General features: G+C 40.1%; 1 protein-coding gene across 1 annotated transcript; it reads right to left on the bottom strand.

The window, feature by feature from the left end:
• Positions 1 to 787: 787 nt before the first annotated feature.
• Positions 788 to 15,171, bottom strand: LOC141000979 (ovochymase-2). Its single transcript, XM_073471877.1, has 17 exons — positions 15,102 to 15,171; positions 14,898 to 14,995; positions 13,805 to 13,902; positions 13,532 to 13,704; positions 13,114 to 13,209; positions 12,851 to 13,029; positions 12,441 to 12,642; positions 11,817 to 11,824; positions 10,992 to 11,024; positions 10,743 to 10,870; positions 10,368 to 10,501; positions 8,037 to 8,180; positions 7,376 to 7,500; positions 7,194 to 7,287; positions 6,890 to 7,021; positions 6,413 to 6,514; positions 788 to 957 (listed from the first exon to the last, which is right to left on the bottom strand). The coding sequence occupies exons 1-17, from the start codon at positions 15,169 to 15,171 to the stop codon at positions 788 to 790; spliced, it is 1,986 nt and encodes a 661-aa protein (XP_073327978.1).
• Positions 15,172 to 20,472: the final 5,301 nt, after the last annotated feature.

Raw genomic sequence — 20,472 nt, 5'->3', positions numbered from 1 at the left:
GAAGTAGGAGTTGTTGAGATATTTCAGCAATGAAAATGGAAACAAAGTGGTGGTGACAGACCAACATTGCAGTAGCATGGAAAAAATAATAATGATAACAAATATAAATTCATAAATAAACTAATTTAGTGTCCTTAAAAAAGTGGGGTAAGATTATTTTATCTGCATTAACTGTAAGTCACATTATTTCATTTAATATCATGTCCTGTGCATTGTTTTGATGCTGCAGTCTAACTCAGTTTCGTGTGACAACACTGGCAAGAAAATCAGGAAACAACCATGGGAAGCAAATTATCAGCCTTATTTGGAATGTTTTTTCCTTACATAGGATTTAGTGGCATCACGCAGAGTGGTTGCATATTGCAACAAACTTAACACCTCTCACCTCAGCCTTCTAAGGTGGCCGCTAAAAACACAAAAACAGTAAATGGCCCTATCTAGAGTCAGTGTTTGGTTTGTCTATTCTGAAACATGGTGGTGCAACATGGTGGACTCTAGTAGGTATGAAGATATAAAAGGCTCATTCTGAGGTAACAAACACACAATAATTCTTAGTTTCAGGAGATAATACACTCATGAAAACATGATAATGAACACTGTATTCCATTTCTGACCCTAAATTCATCCCACTGGACCTTTATTAAACTGAATCTATGATCAGAACACTTGAATGTACAAACATTTCCCGGCAATGCATCCAATAGTTGTCAAGATATTTCAGTCAGACCAAAGTAGTATATTGTATATTACACATTTGGAGATGAATTTTTGTCCAGAGGCCCTCTTCTCATATGTTACTACCCACTCCACTAGATTCTCCGCTGTAGTCTTCATCATCTGAGCCCATTTCCATAAGCAGTCTGGGATCCTCTGAGCTCTCAGGGTCCATATCGACCTGGAGGGACAGAACTCTGCTGCTTGACTCCTGCATAACTGGGTCTGCTACATCCAGGTTCACTAAAAATAGAATGATGTAGAATAATGAAAGGAATGCTGCACACAAAACAAGCCCAGACAGGATAAAGCATGACCCAGGCACTTAAAGGAATAGTTCACTCTAAAACGAAATTCAGTCAGCCCTCGTGCTGATGAGAAGTCCAGTTCAGTTCACTTTTATTAGTACCCGTAGGTAGATTTGTTGTGCAGTGTCGGGAGAGAGAGAGGGCATCTCACTGTCCGGTGTAGTTTCTTATTCCTCAAAGTGCAGCTGGAGGCCCGCGGGGGTACCCTCCTGCAGCAAAAATCCATATAACGGGCGTCAATGTGCCCGAGACAAAAAGGTCCATAAAACTACACAAAAACTTTGTAATATTCCTCCATACTGCTCGTCCGCTGCAATCCAAGTGTCCTGAAGTAGCGACATCCACAAAGTTTTTGTGTAGTTTTATGGACCTTTCGTCTCGGGCACCATTTACGCCCGTTATATGGATTATTGAGTCGATAATGACTGAATTTCGTTTTAGAGTGAACTATTCCTTTAAGTGGAGGCATGCTGTACATTAGCTCTCTTATAACATGCTTCTGAATATCAAATAAATATATAAAAGTAAATATATAAGTTGCCATGAACACTCTTCTGCTCATCGGACACGGATCATAAACTACAACAGACTTTAACAAAACAATGGACAGATAATGCAGCACTGCACTTCCTCGTGTCATATTTAACTGACATTGCTTGAAAATGAGGCTCTGAGGCAGGGACGTCTCATTTTGTCAAATCTGTGTTGCCTGACTCCTCCTGCCTCGTGTCTCTTCCTTACCTCCTGTGCTCACATCTCAGGTGGGAGGGACTAAGATGCAAGGAGAGGAGGTGAGGAAAGAAAGTGAGGATGTATGTACAAAATAAATGAGAATAGAAGAAGTGTCTGTTGTAAAAATAAAGGTCAGTATGGCATGCCTTATCTATCCAATACCATTTTATATAAACCTAATAACTATAAATGCTTAGAGAATCAAGCATTATTCAGAGTAACTTCCAGTAAACTGCCACTAGAAGGTGCTATGTACCTCCAGATGACATTCCCCTTTCATGTACTTTTCTACTGATATCAACAAGAGACGCCATAGAAAATGGAAGGTCACTTCCTGTGGAGTATGAAATGAATGTTTAATGATAAACACTTAAAAGGTGGCTCCATGTTCTGTGTTGTGGATGCTGGTAACAGTGCTGGATGGTTGGAGGACTAAAGTGTCCTCAACTCAAATATGTTATTATTAAGTTTAGGGTATGCTTATGGCATCATAAACAAGGCTAGTGATTCCCTTTCTGGGAGCTGGAATCCCTTCCTGTGGTCTGAGATATTTCTGTGGGCTTGTCAGATGTTTAATAAGATAGGAATCAGAAAAAAACACATTTGGTTATTATTCTTTTTTCTTTTAAAAAAATGTTCAGATGTCTCAAAAGTATTTGAATGCAACAGCCTAGAACACACGAGTCAAACTCAAGGCCAGATCAGACACATGGTACATTTTCTTGTGGATTTTCTGTCATACATATCATATAGGCTACTGGCCAGCAGCACAAAATAGCAGAACAAGCAGGTGCTTTGTAAATATGTTACCATGTTTAGCCATTAAAAAATAACATGGTGTTCTGACATGGTGTTCTGTACTTATTGTATGTCTGGCTACCTGCTACTGTCACAAGTGAATTTCCCCGATGTGGGATGAATAAAAGTCTAAAGTCTAAAGACTAAGTCAGTCACTACAAAAAGGTTGGGAACTACTGTTCACTGGATTCTACAGTATCTTGAGAAATGAATCATCTGGCAGTGGATCCGAACAGCTCTCCAGAGTTTAGTATCTTGATATACAGGAATTAGAGTGAGATATTGTTTTGTTTTGGGGAAACACATAAACTGTGTGGACAAAACACTGGGTAGGTTGCTGTATTTGGGGATATTCATCTCTGTCTTGGGACGTCCAGTTCACTGTTGTGTTCACTGGCACTCTGACAGGCTGGTAAAACACTATTGACCCAGCAGACTATTTTTATTTTAACCTTATCCTTGTTTTGGTAGATTATACAATGAATTTAGGCAGACACAAACATGGAGTCATCTGGGATTCAAAGACGGCTTTGAATAATGCTACCAACATATCTTATCTTTTTTTGTCATTACTGTTGTTTGTATCTTCATTGTAGGGCAGTGTTCTTCAGTCCTGGTCCTGGGGGCACTCTCCCCTGCACGTTTTAGATGTTTCCCTGCTGAACCACACCTGATTCAAATGATCAGCTTGTCATCAAGCTCTGCTGAAGCCTGATAACAACTGATATTTCCTCTGTCTCATTTATTTTATTTTGGTTCTGCTTGTTTTAAATCCTGTAGCTAACACTGTTTGGAAAAGTGCTTTATAATTATTTATTATATTTATTATTTTAATATATTTATTATAATTATTATTAGTAGTAGTGGTAGTACTCCTCAAGATTTTTCACCAATTTTTGTTAGCTTCAAGAGCTAATATTTTTGTGGTGACGGTTAAACCGGTAAGTAATGGTTAGTAACTACTACTAGCTGCTTTAGCTGAAATTCCACACGTAATGCCACACTCTTTCGGCCGATGTCCAAAAGAGCGTGGTATTATGTGTGGAATTGCAGTTGTTTTTTTTTATTTACTATTTTATTTGAATCTTGAAAATGCTCCTGTATGAGCTAACGTGTCTGTTGCGGTAATGCGTTTTCTACCACATGTCTGTGTGCCCATTCTTGACTGTTTGGGGAAACAGTATTTTTGCATGCACTTTTAAAGCATTAAAGGTGCAATATGTACAGTAAGATGGTTGACTGTTGAGTTTCATTTGGGTGCCAAATACTGAAGCTCTGGGTCTGTGGAAGGCCAAACCTACTGACCATTGACGACCTGGGAATGGGACTCAATGATCAACTATCTTTCCTTAGTATCACTTTTTGCACCTTTAAAGTAACTGAATTTTCTAATTGCGACCCACCTGACATGTGGATTCAAGTTGCACAAAGTAGTTCTGACTCAGTGGACTCAAACTAAAAGTCCATTTATAGTCTACTTATATGACCTCCACAGCCGCTGTATCAAAGGGTGTAATGAAACCAAAGAGACCATGTGATGCTTTTACATGATCATTTCTACATTAAACTAGGAGTCAGCGTACACCTGGATGGGCGGAGCCTCTACTTACACAGTTTAGAAAGAAGGATAAAGGCGCAGCAAAGCAGCATCACAGTCCCAAAGGAACTGGTGTGTTGAGGGTGAACTCTGGAGATTTGATTCTAGTGGAAGAAACACACACGCGCGCACGCGCGCACACACACACCCACACACACATACACATACACGCACACACACACACAAACACAGGCAAAGAGAGCTGACAGGTTTACAACAGGAGAGCGGAAGAGATAAAGCAAGTGGTGAAAAACAGCAGAAAGGAAAGAGTCTGATGAAAGACACGGAGGAGACGGAGCTGATGACAGCAGAGAGAGGAATAAAAAACTAAACAAAGTTTCTCAGTTGGGACTCCTGAGGAATTCACAATCTCGAATTCTTGTCATGTGGAAACCCACCAGAGTTTATAACCCAGTTTGAGTCATAATTCAAAGGATAACCTTCCAGAGAGTAAAGAAACACTCAGATTAATAATAAATCATCGAGGAAAAGAAAAGTTCAGATGAGCAATGAAGTGTGAAATAAAAAATAGGGGAGTCTGCGAAAAAAAAGTTCACAGAGGGAAGGAGAGAGAAGCCTCTCTGTCTTTGTCTGAGGGACACACACACACAAACACACACAGGCACACAGCCGTATCTACCTGTTTCTCAGGTTTTGTTGTCACGACTGAAAGCCTGCTGAGGGATTTTTGTCTCTCTGAAGGGATAAAGACGAGCAGAAACAGCCTGAACGCACAGTACAAGTGAACAGGGAAAACTCTGTTCTGACGATTACTTTATGTGTTCTGTGTTTGTTTGTTAGGGTTGTATGCATACTCACAGTGTGAAGATGCAGTTACAGAGTAGAGGATGCAGAGAGCATGGAAAAGGATCTCAAATAAACTGCAATTTTTTGCAGGCGTATGCTGATGGTTATTGAATTGAGGAAGCCAAAAACTAGAGCCTGACCGATATGCAGTTTTTGGTGGTTGATGTCTATAAGAATATTAGGGGGTAAAAAATTCTGATCGTCCGATATACACACTTTTTTTGCTGTGATCCTGATATTTTGTGTTAATATCCACTATCTTAACATTTTGTGTGTGTGTGTGTGTGTGTGTGTGTGTATGTGTGTGTGTGTGTGTGTGTGTATCTTGTGCGGCTCATTGTTGTATCATGGGACATCTGCCCGCACAACTCCCAACTCCTACGTGATCCACAAGTATTACTTTTTCACATTTTGGGCATATGCTTCACTTTCTTTAATGGATACCACTCTCATGTGTGTACAGTAAATATGAGGTTGCAGCCAGCAGCATGTTAGCTGGAACAGACTGAAAGCAGGGGGAAACAGTTAGCCTGGCTGTGTCCAAAACCTGCCTATTAGCACCTCAAAAGCTCACTGATTATTATTTACACCCATTTTTAGGTCAGAATCTTTACTGCAGCTGCTAACTTCACCTGACTTTCCATCAGCATGTTGGATGAATAGATAATGACAGAATTCTCATTTTTGGGTGAACTTGTCCTTTTTAATCTGTAAAAAATAAACAAAGTGTAAATTCAACAATTTGTGGTTTCACAGGAGGTTACGTGCCAAACTTTTTCTTGGCAGGTGCAGATTTCCTGGATTCTTAGCGTTCCTGTGATCTTGCCTGACAACCGGTCAAGACTCCAGGAAGTGACCGTGTCCGGGCATGAAATAGCTATTGTTGGTGGTAAGTAGATTTTGTTACCTTTGGGCAGAGTCAGGCTACCTGTTTCCTTTTGCTTCCAGTCTTTGTTGTTCTTGTGTTTCTGTCATGCAGCTGAAAAAAAACAAAACTGCACGACTCTACAGTGTGTGACAGATTTGAGATTTTTTTGGCTATGGAGACATGGACTGAATTATTCTGGAAGGAAGTGTGTCAGTGTGCTTCTCATGCCTCAGCTGTAACTCCAGTGTTAAATGTCCCGTTATCATTCTAACTGTCTGTGACGCTCGCTGCTGTGTTGAGCCAGTGACACCACTGGTGGACAGTAGACACAAGCAGTTTCTTTCATTCTTTAATATAATCTTAGTTTACTTGGAGAGCTGGATGAGCCACATTCTGTTGAAATGTCAGAGCCTTGCTTAAGAAGGACTCAAGGTGAGGAGAGTTACTAATTCTCTTTCCCTTACGTAACTTTTTCCTTGGACTAAGGCTTCCTGTCACCGCCCTCTTTCTAAATGCACAAACCTTAAGTCAACACATTAACATGCAAAAGAGGCAGAAGAGAATGCAAAGGCTGAACAAACCACCAACCATATGATGCCACGCCTCTCTGGTTAGCTGCCAAATCATCTTGGTGGTCTCTCAGACCGTGTCCAAGAGTCTCCACATCGGTTGTGTCCTGATCATGCAGGTCTGTGGGAAAATAGAGGAGGCACAGTGCGTAGAATGATTCATAAAGTTTTCATATTTTTGTACAGATTTCTATTTTATCTTAGTTTAAAGTTAGTGTTTTGAGTTTTGTTTTTAGTGTTTTACTTAGTTTTGATTTTTCTTTGTTTTTTGTAATAGAACACATCACTGAAATTGGAATTTAAAGACAGAAAGACTCTTATATCTCACTATCTTAGACAGTTTTAGTTCTCTTTTAACAAGGTCTAATTTGTATTATTCTTGGTTATGTTAAATTACACATACAATTTTACGTCTCTATGTTACTCTCTCCAAGGAGAACAATTAGGACATTCACTGAACCCAGACATTACACACACACACACACCGTGGACACACCTGTATGGCTGATGAATGTAAGTGTCGCACTGAAGCCTCTGTGTGTGATGCTGCTGTCTGACGTGAACTGAAGCACCATGGCGCTGCGGTAGGAGAGGACAGGAGGAGGAACGCTACCACCGCACAGCACAGCTACACAACACAGAAGAAAACAAACTTCCTATTGCGAGAAATATTGCTTCTTAATAAGAAATTAATAATGCAACAAAGACAGAGATGACATAAAGGGAGAAGTTTGAACAAAGCCCCACAAAGATAAGGTGAGAAAAAGGTGGGAAGAAGCCCTGAGAGCCATCAATCCTACCGATTTCATCTCTTCCTTCCACATCTCCGAGGACAGTGAGGGAATCATACGAGCATCTGTCTGACTCTTCCAGGGAAAAATCAGCAAAATCAAGCTGAAACACAACACAATAATAACACAAGTTTGTGAAAAAAAAGTCTTCAGTTGTGTATTTGTGTTCACTTGAAGATTTTGTTCATCACCTTCACAACATGACCGTGTGGAGCGTAGATAACCCAGCGAAGGACACAGTCATTACCGTAGAACTGTGGGTAATTTGGGCTGTGGATCGCAGTCTGACCCTCAACTAGAACAACAGTCCCGCATTCTGATTACACACACACATACGGCACACACACACACACACACACACACACACACACACACACACACACACACACACACACACACACACACAAGGGAAACATAAACACAGACCAGCAAGCATTACTAGACTTAAGAGAGGTCCAGTTTAACACAATTACACACTTATCTGCACACTGAAAACAAAAGAGCCATTATTAACAGCTGGGTTCATCCACTCCACATATACTCAGCCAAACTGTGTGTGTGTGGGCGTGTGTGTGTGTCTTGTGCAGCTCATTATTGTGTCATGGGACATCTGCCCGCACAACTCCCAGGTTGCTACGAGATCCACAATCATGAGACACAGAGGAGGGTAAGACTGTGCATGAACTGTATATACAGTATGTGTATACAGCTTAAGATAAGTGATGGACACAGAGCAGAATGTATATCAGTCTGCAGCGCTGTACTGTAAATATCCTGCTTATTAGATGCAGAGATGTGTGTGGATGTGTGCTGTACTGAGTATCTGTGTGTTTGTGTTATTGTGAGTCCCACCAGGATCAGAGCGTCCCTTGACAGCACGATGCCTAATGACGAAGCCACTTCCTGATCGGTTAATGTCAGAGGAGAAGAGAAGTGTTGCAGTCTGGGAATTATTTAGTAGCAGTGGGCCTGGAGGGACGCTTCCACAGAAAATCCCTGTAAAAACAGAGGAAAATGCCAAACGATGACAAAATACATCGCAGTTCAGTATGTGTTGTATGTGCACATGTTCTGTGTCTGTGTATATGAAACATGTTAATATGTGGTTAGGTTGTTAATTATCAGCAATTTATTTACCTACTTAGTTATTGCTTCTGTCAAGTACTGCTTCTGGCTTCATCGGCCGAGGGTTTAAAGGAAGAATATCTTTTCTTATTCGTGAGAGATTGATAAAAAATTTATATCAATCTCATCTCTGTGTGTTAAAGGGAAAGTTCACCCCAAAATATGTAAATATGTACATCTAATTATGTCGAGTTGTGGAGATGTCTGCCTTCTCTCAAATATAAAGGCTTGTGGTGCTCAAAGCGCCAAAAAGGGAAAAAATAAAAAATAAAATTTAGAAAAATCAACTGCAATGTCTTTTTTCCAGAAATCATGACCCAGTTTCTATATATCACTGGTTTTCAAGGCACATCTGTATTCATATCCGTGCAACATAGCTTCTAAAATGCGTGTTATCTAACCACTCTGGAGCCTACAAGTTCATCTTTATCTATTAATGCCAAATTAAATCTGAAAACGACTATATCACAATGAATATTTATGAACAAAATGATTCAATAATTCATTTGAAACTTTGTTAAATTAGCCGCGACACAAACATTTAAACCAGACAGCTCACAAAGTTAAAAATGAGGTGCTCCGCACAAGAAAGCAATCAATTTTTCCACTTGTTATCCTCCTTCACACTGACTGTCAATCAGGGTCTTTGATGTGTTGCACTATAATAATTCCCACCATCTGAGAATTGCATTTCCTGGAAGGTTTTTAAAGGGTTTTTTTGGGGGGATATATAATTTGCCTCTATGTGTGCAAAGTAGTGAATTAAAAATGTATTCATCATTTGCTGTATAGTTGTATATTGCAATTATAATGTTTGGTTGTGACAAAATTCCACACCATTTGAGAACCACCGCTTTAGATAATCTGCAGACCTTGTTGTGAGCAGTTTGATGTAGGAACTATTTTCTTTTTAACACCCACTAACTGCATCACTGTGCAGAAGGAAGCTGCATGTGCTCATGGATGAGAGGCTCATGCTTGTGACTTTAAATGGCGAGCTGCAATGTTAGCTAACTCAGTGGTGCTGGGTGAGCCAGCAGTATCAGTTAGCAAATCTAGTTGAATTATTTTGCCTTCTTCTTCATTTTGCACAGTGATACGGTTCATAGGTCTAGATTGATAGAAATAAAATAGTTCCTACATGAAAGGGCTGTGGGTTATCTCGGGTAACTGGGTCCTGTTCTCTGGAAAAAGGCATTGCTGTTATGTTTTTTTTTAAATGTATTTTTTGGCGCTTTGAGCACCACAAACCGAGTGCCTTTCTTGTAAATCCATTATAGTTGAGAGAAGACAGACATCTTTATAGTGGTAGAGACTCTATACTCACCAAAACAATCTCAGTGGATAAATAGCACTACAGGTAAGAGCGAAAATATGTATTTTCGATTTTGGGGTGAACTTTCCCTTTAACACACAGAGATGAGATTGGTATCAATCTTTTTATCTCTCATGAATAAAGTTCAACTATTCCTTTAAACCCTTAACCAATGGAGCCAGAACCACTTTTACAATTATATTATTTTGGGATGAACCGTTCCTTTGAGTTGGGACCTGAAATCAGGAAAGTGTGTGGTTTTAGCAAAAGTTACATGGAACAACAGTCTAACACAGTCACTTTGTCCAGCTTTCCCAAGTCTGGTATCACTCCTTTGCAGAATCCTGTGCTTACTGACTGTATTTTGACTTAGTTGAAGAATAAACTGTTGTTTATCAAGAAATACCTCCCACATCTAACTGACCCTCAAATCAGTAATTGTCATTTTTACATTTCTATTCAGGTACAAGTCAAAGAAACAAGCTTTAGAGATGTTGATGTACAGATTTGTTTTTTTGTTTTGTTTTTTACTTTGGACAGAGCCGGGCTAGCTGTTTCCCTCTGCTTTCAGGCTTTATGCTAAGCTAGGCTAATCATGTCCGGACCCTAGTTCTGTATTAGACTCACAGACATTATTGGTATTATTCTCCCCATCTCACTCACTGTAATGAAGAAAAGTAATATATTTCCTTGCTTTAACCTACAGTCTCAATTGTGCTTCTGTGTTCAGGTCCTAAACTCACCAACAGGCCTGTGGGTCCCGACTGAAACAGTGAGTCGATCGTAGCGGCAGTATGAGTCATTCTCCACATGAAAATGATCAAACTCCAAGAGAATACTGTAACCTGGAGGAACACTGATGCTCCACACACACAACCTGAAGAGACACAGAGATTAAAAATATCCAGGGGAACTTTGACACGCAGGCTATTTTTATTTATTGGTTAAGTTCCTTCTCTACAGTCATTCACTCCTGAGCGAAAGGCAAATGTTTGTGTGTAATAGTGCTTATTGTAAGAGCTAAAGTGAGGAGCAAAGATTTGTTTAAGAAATCAGGGATCATCACTTTAAATATGAAAATAAGTTAAATCACAGTTAGAATCTGGGGTGTCACTCACTGGTTGTTGTCATAGTGATCACCAGGGCGGGCGGGGTTTCTGATTACGTCCTCGCTGTCAGTTACATGCCCGTCTCTCACACTGCAGAGATCTGACACATGCACACACACGCACACGCACACACACACACACACACACACACACACACACACACACACACACACACACACACACAGTAGTGCGTACATCAAAGAAGCATGATGAAATATAGATGAATAAGTTGCTGTGATGGGAGCAAAAACAACTCACTTGATAAAGTCGATCGCTGCTGCTGCTCATCAGCTAAAGGAAACACAACAAAGAGAATGTGTCTCAGATAAACACCTCATTAATATGACACCATTGTTATCAAATATTACACCAATACATGAACATATTCTGACACAAACACCTACAGTATATACATCTCTACCCATACAAATCTAAACACTTGAGGATTTGAAAGGAATAAATATGCAAATTTCTATTTCTACTCCATTACATTCCACAATGAAATATCGTACTTTTTACACCACTACAATTATCTGAAAGGCAGGCACTTTTCAAAGTAAAAAATGTAATAACAACAACAACAACAACAACAATAATAATAATAATAATAATAATAATAATAATAATAATAATAATAATAATAATGATAATAATAATAAGAAATAAACTACATGTGATACAACACAATATTGAGGACCAAACCAGTGGTTCGCAACCTTTTTTTTTGTTACCCTTTAAATAAAATAGTTTATAGTTGAGGGGGTTGCTACATAAAAAAACTCACATAGACTGTTCATGACCCAAAAGTATTTTGCTTAATTTGTAAATATGTGTAGCAGAGCTATATCATTTAAATATGTATCATTTACTGTATATGTATTTTTTCTTTAATGAGGACTTTTACTTTTGATTCTTTGAGTTCATTCTGGTGATAATACTTCTGTTCTTTTACTTATGAAAGATTTTACCTTGTGATGTAATTGACTTGTAATGGAGTATTTCTACATTGTTGTGATGGTATTTCAACACTGTATATACATAGATCATATCCTGTCCCTACTGTATCCTACTTTATAGAGTTACCAGCTGGTCTGGAAACCGAATAGTGAGGTCAATTCAAATCTTAGTTTGCAAAATGATGGTGAGCATTTCACTATGTAGTATAATATTTTATTTGACCTTTTCTCATGTGTGTGTTGTGCTTTGTGTGCTATTGAATTCCCATAAAACATACAAGTTCCCGTTTTTGTGCTTGGTAACAGGCATATCATGGAAGTCTTACGTTTTAATGCTTCTCTTTTTTATAATATTAACAGTGGATCAAATGACCGCGTGGTATGAAGGGGGTTGTTTGAAGGGACTCCCCTCAGCTCTGTCGAGTGTTTGGGCTAATATTTTTGGTTTAATCACGAGTAACTGCACTATTTTGGTTCAGTCTCACAGCTTTCATCAACCCTTTTTAGTCACAGCAGGCAACTGCTTCCAGCAAAACATACTCTCATTAGCACACTGTCAGCTAATTGCCCAACACCAAATGACAGACAGAGGTTAGCATCTAACTGGTGAACATATGTGTATCAAATGGCTTGTTTCATAAACTAAATGGACCCTCGATAAAATATGGTTAAAAACAAATCTTGTGATGACTTCTGCCTTGTGGGACACAATCAGCCTGACTGATCTTATAATAACCTTGTCTTAACCCACCCTCTCTCAGTTTACGCTTGATCCAGGGCAGCAGCAGCTTGACATCAGTGAAAACCCCTGGAGATCCTCTTCTGGAAGGGGGCCGGCTGCTGTTGTTTCCCCAGCTCCGACCACATCCCTTCCCCCAGGAGGTTATGCCCATTGCTACCCAGTGACCGCCGCCTGAACCTGCCGGACATACCAGGGGACCCCCTGAGTCCCCCTGGAGGAGGATGAAGGGAGGAGTAAAACACAGCAAACCTGTTCAAAGCTAAAGTGTAATGTCATGGGAGCAGCTGACTCAGTCACAGATATTAGTGAAACGTTCCTGCTTTCAGTGGCTCAGGTTGAATTGGGCTCTTGAACTAAATGGAGTGTAGAATAATGGAAAGGACAGGCAGATCATTCAGATGCTACATTCCTTTTTCTACCTGGCAGGCGTCTCTTCCTCCTCTCTCTGGCCCGGCACACAGGACTGTCAGGGCTGGCTGCGGCCTTGCAGGTCTCTGGTTAAGCAGTGAGCTTTTGATGGTCTGAAGGACATGTTTACATTTGGCCGGGTCCACCAGGTCTAACTGGACCTCTCTGAGCACAGCAGGTAGACGACCCTCTAGGAAGCAGGAAGTTAGAGCTTAACAAAATAAAAGCTCAAGTCTGCTTGAACAATATTTGATGGGAGTGAGAGATTACTTACTTTCCTTCATCCTGCCCCATCCACCCACAATGCAACTGGTTTCAGGTGGTACGTTCTCATCAGGCAAAGGCAGACATATTGGCTTGACACGAGCTCCTGTTGAAAAAACACTTATCAGTGACTTAAAGTGATAGTTTTGGTCTTTTGATGTGGGGTTATATGAGGTGCTCATTCCTAGTCAGTGTATTTCCTGCAGTAGATGACCGTCAGCTCTCCCCCTGTGTGGAGAAGAAGCGAGTAACATCGACAGGGAAGCAGAGCATTCATCTACTGCAGGTAATACACTGACTAGGGATAAGAACCTCATACAACCCCACATCAAAAGACCCAAACTATCATTTTAACAAAGCGTGATCAGTATAACAGTAAGTAACCGTCATTTAAACAAACTATACTAATCATCAAAATGTAAACCTGCCGAATTGAATGTGCTGATCCAACTCCAGCAGAGCTATGTCGTAGCTCATAGGCGCAGAATGATGGTACTTCTCGTGGACGGAGGCAGACTTGATGAGAAGGACTTGCTCCTCTTCATCATCTACTCTCAGGTCAAAGTCTCCCGCCACCACTCTCACACCACTGAGAAACTCTCTAGACAAAGAAGAAAATGGTTACATTCACGACAATCTAACATAACCTGTGAATTGTAGCACAAAATAGAAAAAGGTCCTCGAGTAAGTAACAAGTGTACTTTGAGAGTGATGCAAAGCAGTGTGCAGTGGTCAGGATCCAGCGGTCAGTCAGGATGGCCCCTCCACAGAAATGAGAGCCCTTGTTCCGCAGGGAAACCTGAGCAGAGACAACACGACCTCGACTGAAATTCAACATGTTCACAGCTGAAAAAGCTACATACAGATGTAAGCCTGATGCAAGAGAAGAACAGGATTAATGACACAACACTCATATTTGATCAATCTAATGACACTGTGATTCAACTCAATTGTAATGCCCATTTGTATCATTTATTTTCCATTATTCCTCACATGTTGACTAACAAGAAGATGAGCTGAATTCGGAAAATAGCTGTGAACGTTCGTGCTTGCAATTATTTTCTTAATGCTGTTATCTTGACATCATGAGTTCATTCTTTTGTAATCCTGAGAAAACAAAGCTGTTGTTTTTTTTAACAACTTAATTTATCTTGTTATCTCAAGAAAAAAAGCTTTGTTATCTCCAGGTAAAGAGATAATTAGATAATAAAGCAACTAAGTAATGTACTGCAATATTTCCATGCAATTAAATGTCTATTTTGAGCAATTACATGACTGTAAACAGTGGACTAGGGCTGTCATGATATCAGAATTTTACTCCATGATTATTGTGGCCAAAAGTATTCACAATAACGACATTATTGCGATATCTACCTGCACTATGGGTTGTGTCTTGCTCTCGTCTGTCATCTCCTCTGACAGTAGCGGCAAGCCTGCTAGTCACTGCCTCTAATCCTCTATCTCTTTTCCGTTTTATGGCGGGTGGCATTTACCATTAAGGTGCATTACCACCACAATACGAGAATGGAAAGAAACGGAAATGACTATAAAAGGCTCTGGATCATGGTCATTAGTGGTATAAAATGACACCCCTGCTGTGAACATTAAGAAGGAAGTTCATCAGAGTGCTCTTTCTCTAGTGCACAGGAAATCACAGATAACAGCATGGTGGTAAATTGAAGAAGTGGTTAGTGATGCCATCAGGGCTGAGCAGACAGAGAAACCACAGCTGCTGTCTGCTCAACAAAACAACAACTAGACATCATGTTCGAAGGAGAAAGGTTGACCACTGACCAGCCATGGATGTGATCCGTATGTGGCCTCAGCCCCTCCGACCACCCTCGGAGACTGACTCATCGGGCTCCACACCGGAGGACTCCCACACTTTGAAGCTGACAGACAGGATATTTTTTTCGTCAGTGTCTTGACAGCATTAAAGAATCCATGCAAAACAAGAAACGCGGCCTTCCCCTGTTTGGTATCCACTCTTTCACTCACCTGTTTGAGCAGCATTGATGCCAGTGTTGACCCAAAACCAGAGAGAGAGCAGAGCGGCACTGGTCCTCATCACTGACACACACATCAAGAATGGCTCCAACTAGGGGCACAAACTGGTTTATAGACCCTGACGTGTGTGAGGAGATACTTGTTCATCAGGCAGTAAAAATCTTGCATCGGGAGGTTGGTACGCTCAAAAGTCACAAATGAACTGCAGTTATCTACTGAGTCAAAGTGTTGGCACTCTTAAGGTCAACCACGGTGTGGTGTGTGGAGTTTTGTTGCAAAGACACAGCCCACCTGCTGTAAAACATTTAAAGAGGAGAAACAGTCATCAAACACAGACAAAGATCAAAGGGGAGGCTAGCTGTTACTGTTGCACATGTGAACACGCACACTGACGTAGATGCAGATAGAGCAAAAGAAAAGAAATGAAATAAAAAACAGAAATGGATGGAATTCTGTTTGCCGTCTGTGTGCATTTGTCTTTCCTGACCTCTAGGCTTGAAACAGACGGGAGAAATGATTTCCCACTCCAGAAAACAATGTTTATATTGATGCTTCTACCTTTGTGTTTAAGGTTTACAGCAGCTTGTTGTGAATGCTTGAAAATACCAGACAATCTTTGGTGGCCAGCGTGACCTTTGACAGGCTGTATATGACGTGACACAGGAAACAGGGCTCTTACCACATGCATTTTACGATTGGACTGCTGCGTATCTGTGACAACAGCATGAGTCAGACATGTGGCAGATGAAGGTAAAAGGCTTTTAGAAAACCTTGGGTTTTGACAGTCACAACATTTTCCACCTACTTGGAACAAATCTGACCTTATAAGATTGATAAGTCATTCTGACTTCCTGAACAGCCACTCTGTGTGAAGCCAGGAGGATAAAATGTTGCTTTTATGTACCTGTCCTACACATAATGTCTCAGTCAGTGAGCTGTATCTGCAAATGTCCAAGATATGAGGTGCGGAGAAGAAAGGGGAGTTTATTCTGCTCTTTCGGCACCAAGAAATAGATAAGCTCCTGCAACTGTGTCACTTTATTTGGAGCAAGAGAAGGTAACTTGCCCTTGAAAAAATCCCTGTGTCTTTAGAGGAGTAATTCACACTATCCTCACTTATTTGTGTTATTGTGGTTTTGCACTACATGTCCCAGAAGTCCCCTATCAAGTGGGGCCAGTATTTTGGTGCATTTTCTTCCATGTAGAGAAAGTGTTGATAAAATTGAAAGCTACTGTAAGCAACAGGATTGTTCAGCGGGCTATCCAGCATGAAGCACACACCCCCTAAGATGAAGAGCCGAAGACGAAGAGTACGAGAGTCGTTCATGAGCCGGTTCACTAGCGGAGGGCGAACAAAGCTAAAGAACCGATCCTCTCACCACTAATATTTGATTGCATCACTTCCTGAGTGGCAATAAAGCAAATCTAAAAGCTTTCATCAACTGGCTATAGATTGCATCACCATTGTGTTGGCAATGAAGTACTGAGCCAGACTGCTATGTTCACACACATGACCCAACAGTATTACTTTAAGTACTAAAAACACCCTCATCTTAACATTCATTAACAGATATACAGTATTGACGCTCAGAGACAGCCTCTCTCTGTGTGTGTGTGTGTGAGTGTGTGTGTGTTTTCTGCCTCTGGGCTCCCACTCTAAGCCCTGTAAGCCCCTGGTTCCTGTTTATGCAGCCCAGTGGGCCAGGCCCCACTGGTGAGCGCGGCTTGTTGTGACTCAGCGCTTGGCATGGTTGCTGGGCCACAGTTGCCGTGCGACTGTTGCCAGGTGTTGGAGAGCGGAGCATGATATACTGAGGTATTGCTGTAGGACTGTTTTCAGCACCTAAGGACCCACATATAGAATGGTAACATGACGGGACGTCAGCCGTCAGCAGCCCATTCGCTCAGGAGTCACTGACTAATGTCGTTTAATGTTTCCGTCTGTGTAAAGCCGCACAGGAGGAAATGTGAAATGCATTCAGGCAGTTCCTTCCTCACACATAAACTCAGATCAGTGAGCATTATCCCTGGCTTCACCCCAGAGAACCTCAGAGAGTTATAAAGGCAGTTAGTGTCCATGAGTTCTTTATATGAAGCTGGACACAGTGAGCATTTCTCATTGTTAAAGTCAGTTTATTTGTGCTGGGATGATGCCAAAGAGAAGTTTGTTTGGCATTACAGGGACAAGGCTAAACTAAGACAGGCATTTGTAGACAAAATCAGCATATTCTTCATGTTCGGTCATATTCAGGGCTCTGTCTATTACCTGGGATTTGTTCCCCCCATGTAGGTATTTTTGTTTCTGACAGAGACTTTCTGTGGTATGGTAAAATGAACAGGAAGGGGAGTTTCTTTGTGCTTAAAACTCAGTTTAACACATTTATTGATTCGCTTGATTTGGTGACATCACAAATGGAAGCCAGACAGTCTAATATGCAGCACCTATGAGAAAGGATTTTGTAGTAAAGTAACAACCGTTGGTGAGAAGGAGTAGATGTAGCTTTAAAGGTCATATATTTTAGAAAGTAAGATTTTCATGTCTATTTTTTTAAAACATGATCCTGAAAATGAGCATAACATGGGACCTTTAAGAAATTTTAACTGGACAACCAAACTTATTTGAGGAAAAACCAAATTAGATAAAAACGTTTATTCTATTATATAAAACATGTAAAACACCTCTAAAGGGAATCTTTTTCTTTTGTTTTGATATACAATTTTTATTTTAATCACGCATATTTTTTAATACTGTTTTGTATTTTCCCAGCAGGAATGGGCTTCCATACATGCCATGCAACTTTGCACTTACACTTTACAGTACATGTGCTGTGTATTTACCATTTCAATATTATTGTTAGAGTATTGAATAAATGTAAGTACCGTATGTTTCTACCATCTTTGTATTAATGTATAAAGTATATCTTGACATTGTACATGGACTGCATTCAGTTTATACTTGTCTTGAAATTGTTCTACTAGCGCTGAGATTGTATTTGTTCATATGGAGCAGATCCACTTTTCCTGATTCTTGTGTTGCATTCTAGTTTCAAAATGTTAATAATTACTGTACACCATAAAATACAACGAGACTTAAATGATGTCAAAGAAGAAACTTGTGTTCTCTTAAGTGAGGTGGATGGCTGTTGCCCTCAGCCTCTTCACTTGCAGTGAGAAACAAAACCTCTCCAGTGTGAAACAATATCCAGACACAATCTCCAGCGTCAGTTTGCTTAGCAACCAGAGTCAAACGAGGGCAACAGATCAGGCCCAACAGCGTTTATGTGAATCCGTAATCATGTTACATGTCCCTGTATGAGTTTACACAGTCACAAACATCAACTCATCCTTCCGAGCTTTCATGGAATAAGACCCTAAAAAGAAACTACTTTCGCTTACAAATAAAAGACTAAACACCCACATATGTAAATGGAAAGAGGTTAAAAGGTCACCACGTCAGGCACTGCTGATCTTCCTCGGGCATTATCAGAAACACGGCCCCTACAGTTGTTACTACAGGATAAAAGCCGATACCAAAAGAGGACGGGCCAGTCCTTCCGTTCATGGAGTCGAGTATAATCCTCAATGGAAGCATTAAATCTTAATGGAGCTGTTCAGTAGCCTTCACTATAGTTTGGCTTCTAGATACAATGCATGAAGTGCAGGACAGATCTATTATGCACCACAGGAAACAGGTCAGCTGGACAGATTGAGACTAATGGTGCATTTGTTTCACTGTCAATCATGCCGTCGTTCCCTGGTTCAGTGTCGCACAGTGAGGGCTCTTTAACTCAATCTACAGCGTGGAGAGAAATCAAACCAATTGATCACGGAGAGGATTAAACACAGTTTATTCCTTCTTTTTGGTTTACAAACAAAAGGCACCCATTGATTTATTGTTTTAGGAGTTTCACATTGACTGTGGCAAGAACTCATTTTCCTCCTTCTTAAAGTGAACACAGTGACCTGTGCTCTTCACAATGCTTAAAGTATGACTGAAACACGACCACCACATTTAACAGTGAACATTGACACCAGTCTGAACGCAATCACAACCTCAGAAAAAAAAACATATTAGCGCTCTAGTAAAGCCCAAGCACATGGACCCATGTTGTGTTGACCATGTAAAAAGGAGCAAACAGAATTGTTGAGCCATGAAATCCATTAAAGCTGATAGTAAAAAAAATAAAAAATAAACCACAACTTCCTCTTTGATGCAAGTAATTGATACACAGGCCATTGAATCTCACACATGCAGGAGAAAAAAAACAGACTGGTAACATTTCTACATGAAAACAGTGCATCATATAGTTTTAGCAGGAAAAATGATTTAAATAATAAAAAAGAGCATTTAGTCCTCCAAAAGCCTGATGGCAAAACTACAGACAGAACAGAATCATTATATACATAAACCAGTTTAAGTGCCAAATCCAAAAGCTGTGAGCCATCATTGAAAATGACTAGTTTCCTATGGCGCTGAAAACCTATTCAGCTGTTGTACTGTGAGCTGTAGTTCTACATGATGATCACATTTTCTGCCAAAGTTGGAAGTTTTGGTTACTTCTGTAGTTGTGTTTTTTGTTTGTGTTCTTATGGGATGCATAATCCCGATGACACAGACTAAAGAAATAATTAAATAATTACATTAAAAAGGAATAGTTTGACATTTTAGGGACATATACTAATTTGCCTTCTTGCCAAAAAGTTAGATGAGAAGATTGATTCCACTCAGGTGTGTAACAAGCTGATAGTTTAGTTTTGCACAAAGACAAGAGAACATGGTAAACATCACCTCTAAACCTCACTAATTAACATGTTTCATATTCTTTTTAAAGTTGTACAACGACACATTGCAGTGTTACAAGGAGTCTTCTTCGGAGCGCAAATGTTTCCAGGCAACCAGTGGAGACTCCAGGAAGTTGTCCTGGCTCAGAGATATTTTATTAATTTGTGTGCTTTAGAGGTGCCGATAGGCAGATTTACTTTTTATACCCTTGGACAGTGCCAGGCTAGCGGTTTCCTCCGGTTTCCAGTATTTATGCTAAACTAAGCTAAGCAGCTGCTAGATGCAGCTTCATATTTAAAAGATATATGTATAGGAGAGTTATAACAATCTTCTCATCAAACTCTCAGCAACAAAGCAAATAAAAATGTCAATCTATTCCTTTAATTTGAATGATAATGCATTTAGTCAAGAATATCTAATTTCATACAGAAATAGATTTGAAACCACGATTTTTAGGGACATTAATTGATTTGAAAAATAGATCAATGTGACTCTTTAAAACTTTGTTCCAAGTGGATTTAATGCCGATGATACTTGTGTACAATAACCGGTTTGATAAACAAACCATTGGTATGATTC

The sequence above is a fragment of the Pagrus major genome, chromosome 8, assembly GCF_040436345.1.
Source record: "Pagrus major chromosome 8, Pma_NU_1.0".
Taxonomy (NCBI): domain Eukaryota; kingdom Metazoa; phylum Chordata; class Actinopteri; order Spariformes; family Sparidae; genus Pagrus; species Pagrus major.
This window is presented reverse-complemented; position numbering and strand designations above follow the sequence as displayed.

Excerpts from the sequence above, each read along its gene's own strand:
- LOC141000979 (XM_073471877.1), bottom strand. The coding sequence starts at position 15,171 with ATGAGGACCAGTGCCGCTCTGCTCTCTCTCTGGTTTTGGGTCAACACT. Across the intron at positions 13,903-14,897 it reads ACGGATCACATCCATGGCTG|GTTTCCCTGCGGAACAAGGG; the intron begins GTCAGTGGTCAA and ends GTCTCTGCTCAG. Across the intron at positions 10,502-10,742 it reads GATCACTATGACAACAACCA|GTTGTGTGTGTGGAGCATCA; the intron begins GTGAGTGACACC and ends GTGTCTCTTCAG.